Source organism: Tiliqua scincoides, chromosome 8, assembly GCF_035046505.1.
Source record: "Tiliqua scincoides isolate rTilSci1 chromosome 8, rTilSci1.hap2, whole genome shotgun sequence".
Classification (NCBI taxonomy): Eukaryota; Metazoa; Chordata; class Lepidosauria; order Squamata; family Scincidae; genus Tiliqua; species Tiliqua scincoides.
In genome coordinates, this window is record NC_089828.1 from 28,503,161 (window position 1) to 28,517,916 (window position 14,756).

Here is a 14,756-nt window from a genome sequence, read left to right on the forward strand (position 1 = left end):
CTAGCATCCATCTTGTGGATCCTTGTTTCTTTGTTGTGAGTGCATTTCCAGCAAGCTCCAAGTGAACCTTACCCAATGATGCCAGGTGGATTTCTCCCATGCCTGTTAGGGTGAGTGGAAAGGTGTGTTCACTGTTGTCACCTAAACTGTGCCTACTTTCCAACTGTGGTACTTATAGTGAAATAAGTCATGTGCACTTTATTTCAGAAGTGGTGATGTATGCTCCCTCCCCCCCATCTTATACAGAGTATATGAAAAAATATTGTGGTCTGGTTTAGGCAGTGGTTCTAAACAGTGATTGTAGTGTCATAGCTAAGTCATGGTTCTGCAATTCTCCCACTACTGGAGATTTGATTGGCAGGGACATTACGGGCTAGTTTTTGGTGTGGCACACCACTTGTGGAATGCCCTTCCTAGTAGTGGCGGTCCTGGGCATTTTCCCGCCTGGGGTCGCCACCCTGTTTACCATCCCCTGCGCTTGACTTGGAAGTAATAGGAGTGACATCATCACATCACCACAGCCACTTGCGGAATCGTGTTGGGAGTCCAAGCCTCTCTTGGCTCAATTCTGCGCTGCTCTGGGTGGCCCCCCTTCCTCTCCTCCACAGCCCAGAGTGGCACGAAATCATGCCAGTTGTCTCCTGGCATGCTTCTACTCTGACGCGCATCTTTTTTCTCCTCAGAGGAGATGAATGATGCAGTCCAGGCCCCAGAGTGGTGTGGAATTGTGCCCTAAGTGTCTGCCACTCTGGGTGCATGCTGCTCCGGGCTGTGTTTTGTCTCCTCCAAGGAAATGAAAAATGTAGCCCAAAATTGTGCCTTGTGTGGCTGCGAGTTGTGGCCACTCCAGCCACGATTCAGTGTCGTTCTGGGCCACCCCCATTCTTTATAGGAAGTTGCAATTCCCTGTCCCCTGCCGCTCTAGGCCTCCTCTTTCCTGCTCCTATAAAGGAGGAGAGAAGGGGGGCGGCTTGGAATTGCACTCAGAATGGCTGCAACTCACAGCTACTCCAGTCACGATTCCGCACTGCCTCCTCCTTCATCAGGAGGAGGGATTTTTTTAAAATGAAAGAAGCTGGTGCAGCTGCTGGCTTCTTTCACTTAAAAAAAAAAAAAAAAGGAAACCGGGGTAAGCAAGGCTGGCAGCACCACCCCCACAGGCACAGCGCTCGGAGCATTTGCTCTGGTTGCCCCTTCCAGGTACTCCACTGCTTCTGGGATGGCCAATTTAGCCCGTGTTCCATTGATATTTTGTCACTGATGAAAGCGTTTTATTTTACCATGCAATTGACTTTGACTGACCCCTTGTTTAAAAATTGGTTAATTTTTATTGAGTTAAGGCAGATTGTTTTTGTAATTTGTTTAAAGTTTTCATGTCTCACTCATTAGTAAACAAGGCTTCTGCAACAGCTTACAGAAAATCAGTTGAGGAGAAAATCATTGCAGTAGAAAGGATGGGGTTTAGGATGGGTTTTTTGTAACCTGCCTTGGGGATCTCATTGCAGTTTGTAAGATGAAATACAAATATTGGATGGATAAATAAAGCCTGAAGCTCACAGGCTCCCTCCCATTTCTTGCTCCACTTTAAGAATAAACTGCAGTTTACATATGAACTCTAAACTATGGTTTACTAACTAGAGTTTGAGGGTTATCTAAGCACAATTAGATTCTAGTTCCAGCCACTGTAGCCTAGAGAACCTCTGTAGAGCATTGCTTTATTTATTTATTTATTTATTTATTTACTTACTTACTTACTTACTTACTTACTTACTTACTTATTTTATTAACACACACACAAACATACAAACACATAACATACATTTAGGAGTGCTAAATACCATTACTAATTAATCATACTATATTGCCCAATCTACTTACTCATCTATTTCTACCTCTTATTGATTTATCCATTTACTTATATAGTATACAATAAATTTTCCCTAATGCCCTATACTATGTTTTCTAAATATTCACTTTCTACCAAGCGTAAACTAACTTCAGTTGCTCATTAATATTAAAACAAATAATCTAATTACCAAAATTATCACCTCAGTATTTCAACTCCAATCTAATTAAACTTTTTTCTTTGACATAATAACCACATATAAAACAATTCTTCCACACGTTTACATTTCCAGCTATATTTTTTAACACGTTCTAATTCATATTTATCAATTTCATACGTATTCTTTTTTTTCTTCAAATAAATTTGGACCATTGTTATTAGCTGAATAAATCCTCCAATTTTCTTTAACCCTCAGGGTTTTTTTTCTTTCTTTCCATTTTTTCTCCTGTAATATCTTTAATAATTTATCTCTATAACAGAATCTGATAAATCCACACTTTCTTATATAGGGTGTGTTCATTCTTCCAGTTAACTGGGATATATTTTCTCCTTCTTGTTCCAACAAATTTTGTGATTTGTGCACTCCTGTTACCCTGTCCATCTTATCTTTCTTAATCTCCATCAGCACCTCTTCTTCATCCTGTTGATCATCCTGTTGATTTTCCTCCTTGTCCACTTTTTCAATCCCTTGTTTATCTTCTGCTTGTTTCTTCACATCTTCCAATTGTTCCTTACAGACATCTATCTGTTGGGAAAGAGTCTCCAGACTGGTTTGAATCTGCGAGGACCAATTCAGCTGTTGTTGCTCCATAGCAAGCAATCTCTCCTTATTAATCAAGATTTTCTGTATCCACATTTCTGGAACAGAGTCCATTTTGCAATTTCTCTCTAGTCCACTAGATGCCCACAACATATTATTCTCCTCACTTCCACCACGTCATTACTACTCTGCCATCCGCATTCCTTACCTCTTGCAGATAACAGTCCAGTGCAGTTAACAGAGAGAAAAACGAAATGAAAGAAAACAGTCTCACTGTCTCTGGTGCAGAGAAAACAAATCTCTTTCAAATCTAATGAGAATTATATTTATATCCAGTTATGTCCAAGAATAATTCTGGATTTTAGTTCACACCCAAGTTATAGTTGTAATTTTAATCCACCACCAATTTATTCCATGACAGAGAAAAAGAGCACTTTCAACCTCCTTAAAAAGTCTCTCGTTAACGCCTCCAATATATCCAGGGCTTTTAACCAAATCAGTCAATCAGAGCCGGGGACAATATTAACACTTGCTTATCTTAAATTTCCAGCTTAAACTTTACACTTCACGCTTTTTTTTTCTCCATATGGCATCTCAGCTTAATTGCAGATCACTGCACCTCCCTCAATACTGTCACAAACGGTTAGATTCCTCTGAGAAGAAAGCCCCCCCCCCCCCCGGTCGGGCTTTCAGTTTCCCAGATACCTGCACCAATGAAGATCTTGTCTCTCCTAGCAAAGATCTTCAGGTCCTCTTCAGACCTGCAGTATTTGGGGAAAAACAAACTGTCTCCCAGGAGCTCTGGGGGGCATGTCTGTTCGTCCGCTATTGGTTCCTCCTCCTCTCTAGAGCATTGCTTTTATACGTAGTACATCATGGAATGGCAGGTGGTACTTTGTTCCTCTCCCATGGTGACCACCTACCTGACTCTGCCCTGTCCTCATAAGAGAAAGAAAATACTCAAGGTCCCTTTCTGGTATATGAGCTCCTTGAAATATTTTTTTCCCCTCAGGAAAAGTCACTGGTGCTCAAAATGCATTGAGCTCTCTGTATTAAAGTCTTCCTGTACTTTGAAAGGTGGTGGTGGTGGTAGTGCTGTTTTTAATACACCCCAGCCTGGCCTATCCCTGCTTGATTTGGAAATGGCTGGACCAATGGTGCACCAGCAGGCAAGCTGTGACTGATTGTGCAGCTTCTTTCGCCTTCCAAAGAGAGATGGGTTTGTAGGAGAGGGCAAAGCAAGGGTCAGAAGGCAGCATCAGCTTTTCCTTGTAGCAGAGAGTTAAGATATGCTGCCTGCTCCTGTCTCTGGTGGTGGTGATGCTTATGAAAGTGGTTCCTACAACTTGGTCCTGAAAGTAGTGATCCTTGCCTCTTAACACCCACTCCGCCAAAGGCTGAAAAGTCGTGCTGTGCAGAGTCTGAGGAGTCAGCTCTGTATTATCTAGATTGGCTCTATTATTCCGTTTAGCCTGCTCTGGTCATGGTGGTGACTGTTCTCTGTTCTTGGAGTTCTTCCAGTAATAAGATGATGAAAGTTCTATGAAACATTCCTTAGATGTTTCAGGAGAAAAAACAGGTGTTCAGAGAAATTAGTCTAACACTGGCATTTCCATCATAACTCCTTTGTACAATTGTGGGCAGTTATGAATCAGAAGTGAAATTGACAAAGGAGAGAGGGGTATGTAACAAATGGGTGAAAGAAACCCTTCTTATATTGGCATGTGATGACTGCATGTTGTTCAGTCACTGAATATGTGCCAGGGATGCTTTCTTTTGCCTTGTGCAAAACAATGCAGGTGTCAGTCATGCCTTGTTCTCCCCCCTCCAATTTTGCTGCCCTCCTCCTCTCCTTTCCCTACCTCCAACTGGTGCATCTGCCCACATTTCAGTCTAGTGCTTGATCGTCAGTTAAGGTCACGGCCAAATCCCTGGGCAGAAAAGTGGCTCTTCTTTCTCCTCGCCAGCTGCTCTACTTCCCTACGAGAGAAGTAGGGCGGGCAGCAAGTGGACAGATGGACTGGCAGCTTTGAGAGAGCAGACAGCTGATTTAACCCACTCAGAGAATGGCTTGAATCCTCCCCTCTCTGACTCCACTGCCATATGTTGACAGCTTCCACGGTTTGGGGACTTGCAGTTTTCTCCTGAGCAGAAGCAGCAGCACCTCCTTGACACAATTTTTGTCCTGAACAAGCAGATCTGTAGAGGTTGAGGGTGCTGAACAATGCACTTCCTTGCTTCTTTGGGATACTTGTAGTGTGGGCAAGGAAGGTTCTTCCATCTGGAACTCTGCAGATTAGAGAGGGAGCTACTCCTCCCCATCAACCTGGACTTTTTGAACCCTGGGGTTTATCTGAGACAATAACTGTACTTCAGGAGAACAAACTGGGAATGCCTGTTTTATAATCACTTGGCAGGACTGTAGCTTGGTGGTAGAGCACCTACTTTGCATACAGACGTTCTTTAGTTCAGTCCCTAGCAGTATGTCTAGTTTAGGCTGGGAAAGGCACCGCCTGAAACCCTGGAATACTGTTTTTAGTTGATGTAAACTGATGGTTCCCAAATTGTGTGCAACAGTGCTCTAGGGTGAGATCTTGGCCAGCCAAGTTGGCAGCACCTTGGAGAACCTGCAGGAAGAGGCTGCTGGCAACATCACAGGGACACTATGGCATGTCCCTGGCAGCCTCTGCTCCCTGCTGTCCTGGGCACCACCATCTTGGCTAACCAGGATCTCAAGATCTTGGGAGAAAGTGGTGCAGTGCTACTGCAACAGGGCACTGTGGGAGAAGGGTGCGGTAAGCTTGGGAACTGCTGGTGTAGACAATGGTGACTTAGATGGATCAATGATCTGACTCATTAGGCAACCGCTTCCTATGTTCATGTGTGTCGACATAGCCGGGTACTTGTTATGCCCCTAGCAATGTCAAAAAGGCCTAAAAGGCCTTCCTTCAGGTCACATGCACATGAAGATGAGCAACCTGTTCTTTAAAAAAGCTGTGTTGAGGGTGAGGCACACAGCTCCCTGGCACTCCCTCTTTGAATGCAAGCATTTAACAGAGGAACAAAGAGTTAAGCAAAATATTTCATGGGAAGGTGGAGAAGAGACTTTGAGGATGAGAAAGGGAACATGAAATGAACACCGAGGTGGATGTGGATAGAGCTTTGTAATGCTTGGGTAGCTGAAGGTGGTAGAATTGAAGGAGCAAAAGTCAAAGGCAGGGATCGATAGGAGAAATAATGGCCAAAAGATAGGGTGGAACAAGAGTGTGATGAGATTTTAGATACAGGGTCTGTGCTGAAGGGGGAAGGAGGTAGCAAATTGAGTAGTGTGTAGTATTGTGGTATTGCTTTTGGTCCAGTAAAGCAAAAGGCTTCAGGGCTGTGTTTGTAATGCTGGCCAATGTGTGTGTGTTCTGTTATCTCCAGATGGGAAAACGCATGGATCCCATTTCTACACAGTGAGAAATGGAGCTTGGTGTTGGGTTAACAGGTGTTCAGTACCATTCAGCATGTGTACCTGAGTTGCAGTTGCCTCTTAGTATTTGATTGCATCTACATCAGGATTATTTTTCTGTTGGGGAATTGCCATGTAAATTGGCCTGCTCTCAACTGAGGTAAAATGCAATGTGCTGGTCTCCTTTTGGCCATGAACCAATATTCTACTGTATAAATAAATCTTCATAAATAATTGCAGAGTAGATTAACTTTGGTTTTTCTCTTTCTTTCTCCCTAGCAAAACTGTACAATCTAAAGTGGACTGCATTTTGGTAAGTAGAACTTAAGCCTCTGGTTTTGTTGTTACACTTATCTGGTTTCTGTAAGGGGATTAGAAATGGATAAAAGCCAGACCTCCTGTAGGCTGGGGGTTTCCCCATTCTGTAAAACTCTGTCAACATTTTTTTTTCTCTTTAATCATCCTAGCGTGGGAGGCTGGAAGGTTGAAAGTGTTTACTTAGGGGACTGAAACTGGTTTTTTGTGGATTTGTGTACTCTGTGGATTATTGGGTATTTAGTTATTTCCAGGTAGGTCTAATAGCTGGTATCTTAAAAGTTGATGTTATGTGTATTATTTTAATATGTGCGTTAAATTGTCTCAACTGGAAACTATCATAAACCTCATTGGGGATCTGATCTTGGGCAGAGGCTAAAGATCTAAAACCAAATAAATCCTGCTATGAAATAAGCAACAAGTTCAATAACCTGCATCTCAATAGACACCGTCTGAAGAGGGGAGCAGAGGGATTGGTGTGCCTGGTTCAACTTTCATGCTTTGAATGAGGCAATGCAAGCTATAATACACACAAAATGAGGCTTAGGGTTCTTGTATCAGCATCATAGTTGTAGTGTTTGGGCTGCTGTTGAGAGTATTTCATGTACATGTATTTAGGAGGGAGCTGTAACTCAGTGGTAGAGCATATAGCAGTTTCTAAGTTCAGTCTGCTGGTAGGACTGGGAGGGACCCCATTCTGAAACCCTGGGGAGCTGCTACAGTTGGTGCTAGCAGTACTCTCCCAGATGGACTGGTGCTTTGACTTGACAGAAGGAAGCTTTCTGTGTTGTGCTTCAGCATGCTAGAAATTTTGCATTTGCACTATAAAATTGTATTGTAAACCACAGGTAACTTATTTTTTTAAAAGAAAGCAAACTCTCTCGCTCACTCCCCCCCAGTCAGATAGAAGGGACGCATCAGGAAAGCAAGATCAGCCCCTTTTTCTTTCTCTGATGAAGGCTGTAAAGTGCTCTGTTCACTTCTAATTCAGCAGTGAGGAGCAGTGGTATGGCTTAGTGAGGTGGGAGTACATTGCTCTGGGTACCACACCTTAAGGGGTGACAACCCTCATCCAACAGTGGAACCTGAGGTGTCCAGGAGGTGGACCAAGCCACGGGAAGGCCATGTGTGGCCTCTCCATGCCTCAGAAGGCCTCCTGGAGGGCCTCCAAAAGGCACTTGTTTTTGCAAAAACCTAAAGTGCCTTTCTAAAGCCTCCAAGAGGCCTTCTGTGGCACGGGGAGGCCACACACAGCCTCCCCATACCTCGGACTGCCTCCTGGAAGCCCTTGGGAGTGTTCTGGGCATCTGGCCTCCAGTTATTAAAAGTTTTTGTGCCCCCAGATGCCAGATCCCTTAGCTACTCCATTGGTGAGGAGTTGGGTTACAAACCAGCACTGTTCACAGACAGCAGCCATGAGAGTTTGGTGCTTGATGTGGAAAATTCACTGACACCCTGCCCCATTTATTGATTGTTGTGGGGCCCAGTTGTCTTAGTCTTGCTAGTGAGCACTCAGGGGAAGCTTACTTTTTGCTATGAGAAGAAGAGTGGTGGATGGAGCTTCTCTAGCACCACACTGTGAACATTCTCCCTAGTGCCAACCAACTGTTTTGTGAATGAGTAAAGTCTGCATGACAAGAGGAACAGTGTGCGTGGTCCCATATTGCAGCTGTACAATAATAGAGCAGACTCTTCAGTGGAACCATAAAGCAAATCTTAGTATTTGCTGGCTGAACCAAACTAGGTTAGACACTGAAGATCTGCAATTGGATCTCTGAAGGTCTCTCAAAAGCAGTTGCATGTGAGTGGGAGCTGGACTGGAACCATGGTGCTAGAGGAGGATTGTTTGTAACCCTTTCCCCAATATGTTTTCCTGTTGTAAATCGGTCATTTATGTCCCTCCTCGTGGTTCCTGTTCTACCCATGAGGGAAAACATCCATGTACCCCGATCATGGGTGTAGTCTTGTTCAGCCATTATCAACACTAGAAAACAGAGGAAACAGGATGGAGGTGGGTCCTAGTACAGTAGACACTTTAGCATTAGAAAAGGAGGGAGCTGGGGGAAGGAGGCGATATTGGGACTATTGCCTATCCCTATTCTGCTAGCCTCCCAGTATGTATTTAGGAGGCTGAAGTAAAATGTTCAGGGAGTGGGAAACCCAGAGGATGTTTAAACCATAGCAGTTTAGCAGTTTAGCTATGGTGATGTTTTCGTGTTGGGTTTTCTCAGCCATGCTGGCCGCTGACCTGATGCTGTTTTTGAAACCTTTATATTTTAGCAAGAAGTTGAGAAGTTTACAGACTTACAGAAACTCTACCTCTACCTTCAACTGCCTTCTGGGCCCAGCAATGGAGAGAAAAGGTATTTTCATACTTGAATGTTTGTATAATTCTCACTTGTGGCTACCCCAACCTGTGGTGAAGAACAGTCACCTGCTCTTTCTGGTGATAGTCTGTTTTTTTGAATAGAGCAGTGATTCCCAATGCTTTCTCACTTGCGAACCCCTTGGCAGCGCATTTCCATAAATTGTATCCCTCACATTAGCAAAATGTTCGTAACTAATATAGTTGCGGTTATTTCAAATGTATGTTTTCAACTTCTGATCTGTAATTGATAATACCAGTTTGATTACCAAAAACTTGCAATTGGTGGGGCTTTCACAGCCAGCTAATTGCCTTCCTTCCTAGACCTGCCTTTTTTGCCATTATTCAATTCTTTTTCAAATACCCCTAATGGTCCTGGCAAATACCTTTGGTGCTACACAAACCCCAGGTTGGGAAACACTGTTATAGAGGGCTAGGTGGCATGAAGTTAGGCGTATACTCTAGTGGTCTGTCTGTGGTTCTGCCCATGTTGCCCATATGCATGTCATTTCATACAAGACAGAAAGGGTTTAGCTCTGGCTGTATATTGCGTGACAGACCCTGAATGGGGCTGCTATGATGTAACTTTAACATCATACATACAAGCAAACTTTCCCCTGTAAACAAAAAACTTATTAATTTAGGAAGGGGTTATAATTCTGTGGAAGGGCACCTGCTTTGCATGTAGAAGATTCCATGTTAAATCCCTGACATCCTTTCTAGGCAGGACTGGAAAAGGCCTTGGTCTGAAATCCTGGAGAGAACTGCTGCCAACAATACTGAACAAGATGGGCAAAATGGGTGTCTAGTGATTAGTGCTCATGAACCCCTTTCTACTCTCTCAGCTTTCCCTTTCTATTGGGTCAGCGAAGGAGGTGGTGGTGGTAGTGGGACCTGATGCAGAGGGACCTGTGCGAGCATCTGCAGGGCTCCCCACAGCTTAAAAAGTGAAAGCACAGCGATTGCGCTCCACCTCTGCAAAACTGGAAGTGGTTGCCTCCACCCCTTAAGGGGAAAGTAGCCAGGGCTTTCAGACTGGGGCATTGGAATAGCTCTGTGTTAACCCAATGAATTGCCAATAAAGATGGGCAGGCAGGTAAGGAGTCAAAATGTAATCAGTTCATTAAAAACCCAAAAGGGATTAAATCAAATGGGGGAAAGGGGGTAGAGAAAAGTACAATAAGCAGTCTGAAGGAAAATGCCAGAACTCAGTTGGGAGGATATAAATAAATAACTGGACCAACTTGGATGTGGTAACTAGTAGTGTCCAGCAGAGGGCAATATGAAGTTACTAAAAAGCAAAGCACAAACAACTGGAACTTCTGAAGTTTTCAAGCTAGCCTGGAGTGAAAAGAGCCAATAAAATTAATTCCCAGAAAGCGTCTAGCTAGAAATGGAGACTCTTCTCACATTGTCCCAGGAATCCTAGTCCCCAAATTTACTGGAGAATAAATGGGTATGCGTTCTGCAAACCAGTGCCCACTGATGGGTCTGGCAAAGTACACCCATGCATCCCTCTGCTTGACCTTAAGAAACCTAGAGTTGCTTATATCATAGGGTTGCATGATTGGAGGAGTAGAATATACCTAGCCACTCCACCTTATCCCTTTACCTAGACAGACAAGTTTGGCTGCCCATTCAGTAGGCTCATGCCAATCTTAGCAGGTTTGGCTACTTCAGACATAGAGAAGGATGAAATATACTTCCAAGCACATGGTTGTTGGAGAATGGTGTTTGCAAACAAAGGACAAAAGCTACTTCAGGAGCATTTACCCAGGAACTTTTAGGCTGCTGGACCAGCACAAAAATTGCTGGAGGATTAGAAGTATCCAAAAATAGTGGGGGGAGTGGACTTATCGCACCATGAATTTTCTACTTCTGCTTTGTGTCCTCTTGACAAGTGTTCTTCATGACATCCTGTTGCAGTGAGTTCCATGGGTCCGTTATACATCACATGAAGTATTTCCTTTTGGAACCAATGTTTTTAAATAACTTCCTCTTCTGTTTTACCTCTTCTCTCAAAAGCTTGAACCTAGCAGGATATTCTTGTTGCTCCTCGTATGCCTCTGTTCAGGGGGAAAGTGACTGACTTAGTTCAAGATCCCAGTGTTGTTTTTCTGGAGCATCCTAGACATCCATAGGCCCTTATTGAAAACCTAAGTGCTAGGTTTTCTAGCACTGTTTTTGTGGTCTTCTAGTGCTCACCATGATGGCCTTTCTCAGTAGTGACCCTGTCCTGGCTCCTGAACTTTCCTGTACTACAGGATAGCAGCTGTACCTGGCCGCACCCTCAAGAGAAGGAGGGGGCAAAGCTGGCCTGACTGTGAGATGGTTGCCTATGGTGGCAGAATGACAGAGTTTCTGCCTCTACCTGCTCATCTTTAACCACTTCCCTTTCTTTTCCTTAGATTTGAAAAGGAAGTATGGAGGGAAGGAGAGCCGGACTAGAGTGTCTCCAGTGGAGGCACTCAACCTTAGTTTTTTTTCTAGCTATTGTTCCTCTCTCCTTCACACTTCTTCCACTCTGTTGTCCTTTTCCTGTTCAAATCCAAGAAGTGGGAGAAGCGTTGGAGGCATTGGCTGATGCTTGGAGGGATGGTGTATCTGGTCATGCCATACAATACAAGAGAATGCTTTCCTGGATGTGCATCAGAAAAGGCTTTGTTTATATGAGTCCTTGAACCTCTGTATTGTCAGGTTCTTACTGTGTAGGTCAGAGATTCCCAAACTTCTTGGGAGTTTGGGAACTGGGGTAAGTTTCTGTGGGAGAGGGGGGAAGGCAGCGACGTGATCCTCAGAGTTCTACTGTAGCAAACCAAAAGCTTTGTCGTGGTTCTGAGTTGGACAAAAATGTGTGTTTTTGAGTGGACAAAAATGTGTGGACAGGCAAAAGGAGAACATGATGGTTAAGCAGAGTATGTCTTTGATTGTTGGATGTTGAAAATATAGAAAAACAGACCAGGCCTCTGCATCTCCTGCTTGTAGGCTTCCTGAGGCATTTGGTTGGCCTCTGTTGGGGAGCAGGATACTGGACTTTGGTCTTATGCATCAGGGCTGCTCTTGTTTTACATCTTTATGTTCAGGTGTTAACCAATGAAATTTGCATGTTGTTAAAAACCCAGTGATTATGAGCTCCATGGCCTCAGTAAGATTGGGTTGGTGGCAGTGGTTTAGGACACCACATACTTTGGAGGCTAATTATAATTCTTGAACTGCCTAATAGATCATAACAGATCCTCTTCTCTTTTGGCCCAGCGATCAGCTTTCAGTGTCATCCAGCCGCGCACAACAAATGCATGCCTTCTCCTGGATTCGGAATACCTTAGAGGAGCACCCGGAGACGTCCCTTCCCAAACAGGAAGTGTACGATGAGTACAAGTGAGTGCTGCTGTATTAGAGTGGAGGGGGGTATGGCTTTGGTGCTGCATGGGAGGAAAGGAGACAGCTGTCTGGAGGGGTGGAGGTCTGGAGGGGTGTCTTTTAAATGATGGATTCTGTTTGTTGTAAACCACACAACACAAGAGGCTAGAGAAGGGCAAATTATCTTTTGTGTCTTCACCCATTCTGAGAGGCTTATGCGCATATTATCATGATGGCTTCTTCCTCTGCTGCTCCAGTAGCCCTTGGATAGGGGGACTGTGGAGTGGAGGAATTGTATAGTTCCTTCTGCTTTGAAGGCTCAAATGGGAGAAACCACATAGTGAAACCAATTACATGGTCCCTGCATTTGCTACCAGAGTGGTGTCAGAAGAAGGAAGTAGCTTTTGCAACACCGTTAACATAAATCAGCCAAAAACATCTTGAAGGCCATTTGACTGTCAGTAGACTTCTTTCCATGTTTGGTCTGAGTCTCTGGGTAAGCTGAGGGGTCTAGTGTTGCAACTGCATTTACTTGGCCATCCGTAGAGATGATAATGTGCTTCTACCTTGCTGCTTTCATACTGTCTCTCCAGTGGAATTGTGATAGAGGCTGGCCAATGGGCTTGTCATAATGTTAACCAATCAGGCGTCAGTTTGTTTGTGTAAGCACAGCAACAAAGGCTACATTGGCACCTGCTGTGCAAGAAAGGAGGGTGAAGTGGGGGCTGGGATGTATTGTTCTTAAATCTAATGTCTTGGTAAACAACGTGTGGTCTGGCTCAACAGTAAATCTCTTCTTTTCATGCTTTGCCATGTTTTTGAGTGCCCAATCAATTTCTTTCTACAGGCAGCATGTCTGTTTTTGCACCTTTTAATATTTTATTTTATTTTAAATAAAATTGAGTTGTAATCCCTTGTGACATAAGGATGCAGACAGCTCTGCGCTAGCTGGTCCATTAGTTTGGCTCAGTTTAAGGCAGTGGTCTTCAACATTTTTTCATGCCATGACACCAGTAAATAAAGTATGAAACTGGGGACCCAGCGCCCCCCTCCCAAGACCCGATTCACCCACTCCTCGCCCCTGTCACCACCCACCCTCACCTCTGCCTGCCACATTTTCCTCTAGTGCCTTCACAACGACCCTATGAGGTACCAGCCTGAGCAGGGCTGGCCTTAGAAGCTGTGGGGCAAGATGGCAAGAAGAGGTTGTGTGTACAATTATATCAAGAACTTAGTTTTTATAAGAAAGTACTGTTATTGAATTGGATCCAAGCCCTCTCTTGCACAGGCTTCGAAAGATTTCCGCAACCCCCCCCCCATAAGGATTCACAACCCACAGGTTGAAGAACACTGGTTTAAGGCAACTCCTTTTGCACTCACTATTAGAGATGGGCAAGCTGGTTCTCGTAAACCTCTGAATGATTAAAAAAATGACCCTATCTTCTCCTCCCACCTTGTATTGGATCTTTTACCAAACAGTCAAACTCCTTTGTCAGCTCTCCTGGTTCTCTAATAGTTTTCACACCAGCCTCCCGCAGCACATCCTTTACTTACTTGGACAGCAGTGGAGTTACTCCTCTCCTCCATTGTCTATATGTAGCATGCAAAGATGTGTGCCTCACAAGATATTTTCCCCATTCTCTCCAAATAGGAAATGAGACAGAGGGGGCTAATGGGAGTTGTAGTCCTTGCTATAGAAGTACCCCTTGTAATGCTGTAATTCATTGGATCTCACACTTTTAGCATCAGGACCCACTTTTTAGAATGAGAATCTGTCAGGACCCTCTGGAAGTGACATCATGACCGGAAGTGACATCATCAAGCAGGAACATTTTTAACAACCCTAGGCTGCAATCCTACCAACACATACCCAGGAATAAGCCCCATTGACTATCATTGTTAGAAGCATATATACAGTAGCCTTTTAAAAGTACAGATCTGTAAGATTTCCCCAAATGCAGTCACATACCATGATAGCATCCAGTCTAATATATGAAAAATAAAATATTGAAATGAATGGGGACCCACCTGAAATTGGCTCACGACCCATCTAGTGGGTCCCAACCCACAGTTTGAGAAACATTGCTATAATTTATTTATTATTTAAATAATTCCTACCCTACTTTTCTCCCACATATTGGGGGCATCCAAGGCGGGTTACAATATAAAAACACCATATAAAGTAAAAGATTAAAACAAAGCAGATTAGATCCCAATGGATCACCCAAAACTTTTAAAATTGCCTTAATTAAAAGTGCCAGCATATCATGTCAGCAGTCTAAAGCCTTCTTGAATAAAAAGGTCTTGAGGCCCCTCCGAAAGGTCTCCAGAGAGATTCCCATCAGCCCCTTTGCCTTTCTTTCTTGTTTGGAAAGAAAGGGGGAAAGCCTTGTGCAGCACAGATTAATCTTGGCATGCTACATACAGAGCAACAGTGAGGTACCAAAAAGAGTTCCCCCTGCCACTGGGATAAGCAGAAGGGGTGTGTGTGTTAGGCTGGTGGAGAAGTCTTATAAAGTGGGACCAAGTTTCTTCCAGCCTAGTCTCAGAAACTGGGTTTTGGGAGTTCATTCTTAGATACCCTTCCCCCCCACCTTGATTTTGTTTTTGAAGGATGGTGTGTAGTGGTTTGGGAGTTGGACTTAGACCTGGAAAT

The 14,756-nt window shown here is 43.9% G+C and overlaps 1 protein-coding gene across 1 annotated transcript in view; it reads left to right on the forward strand.

Moving 5' to 3' along the window:
* RFX7 (regulatory factor X7) overlaps window positions 1–14,756 on the forward strand; it is a 73,181-nt gene that overhangs the window by 40,060 nt on the left and 18,365 nt on the right. The window contains exons 2-4 of the mRNA XM_066636201.1: window positions 6,340–6,373; window positions 8,656–8,738; window positions 11,996–12,118. Of these exons, the coding sequence (XP_066492298.1) occupies window positions 6,340–6,373; window positions 8,656–8,738; window positions 11,996–12,118 (240 nt within the window). The remainder of the gene's footprint in view (window positions 1–6,339; window positions 6,374–8,655; window positions 8,739–11,995; window positions 12,119–14,756) is intronic.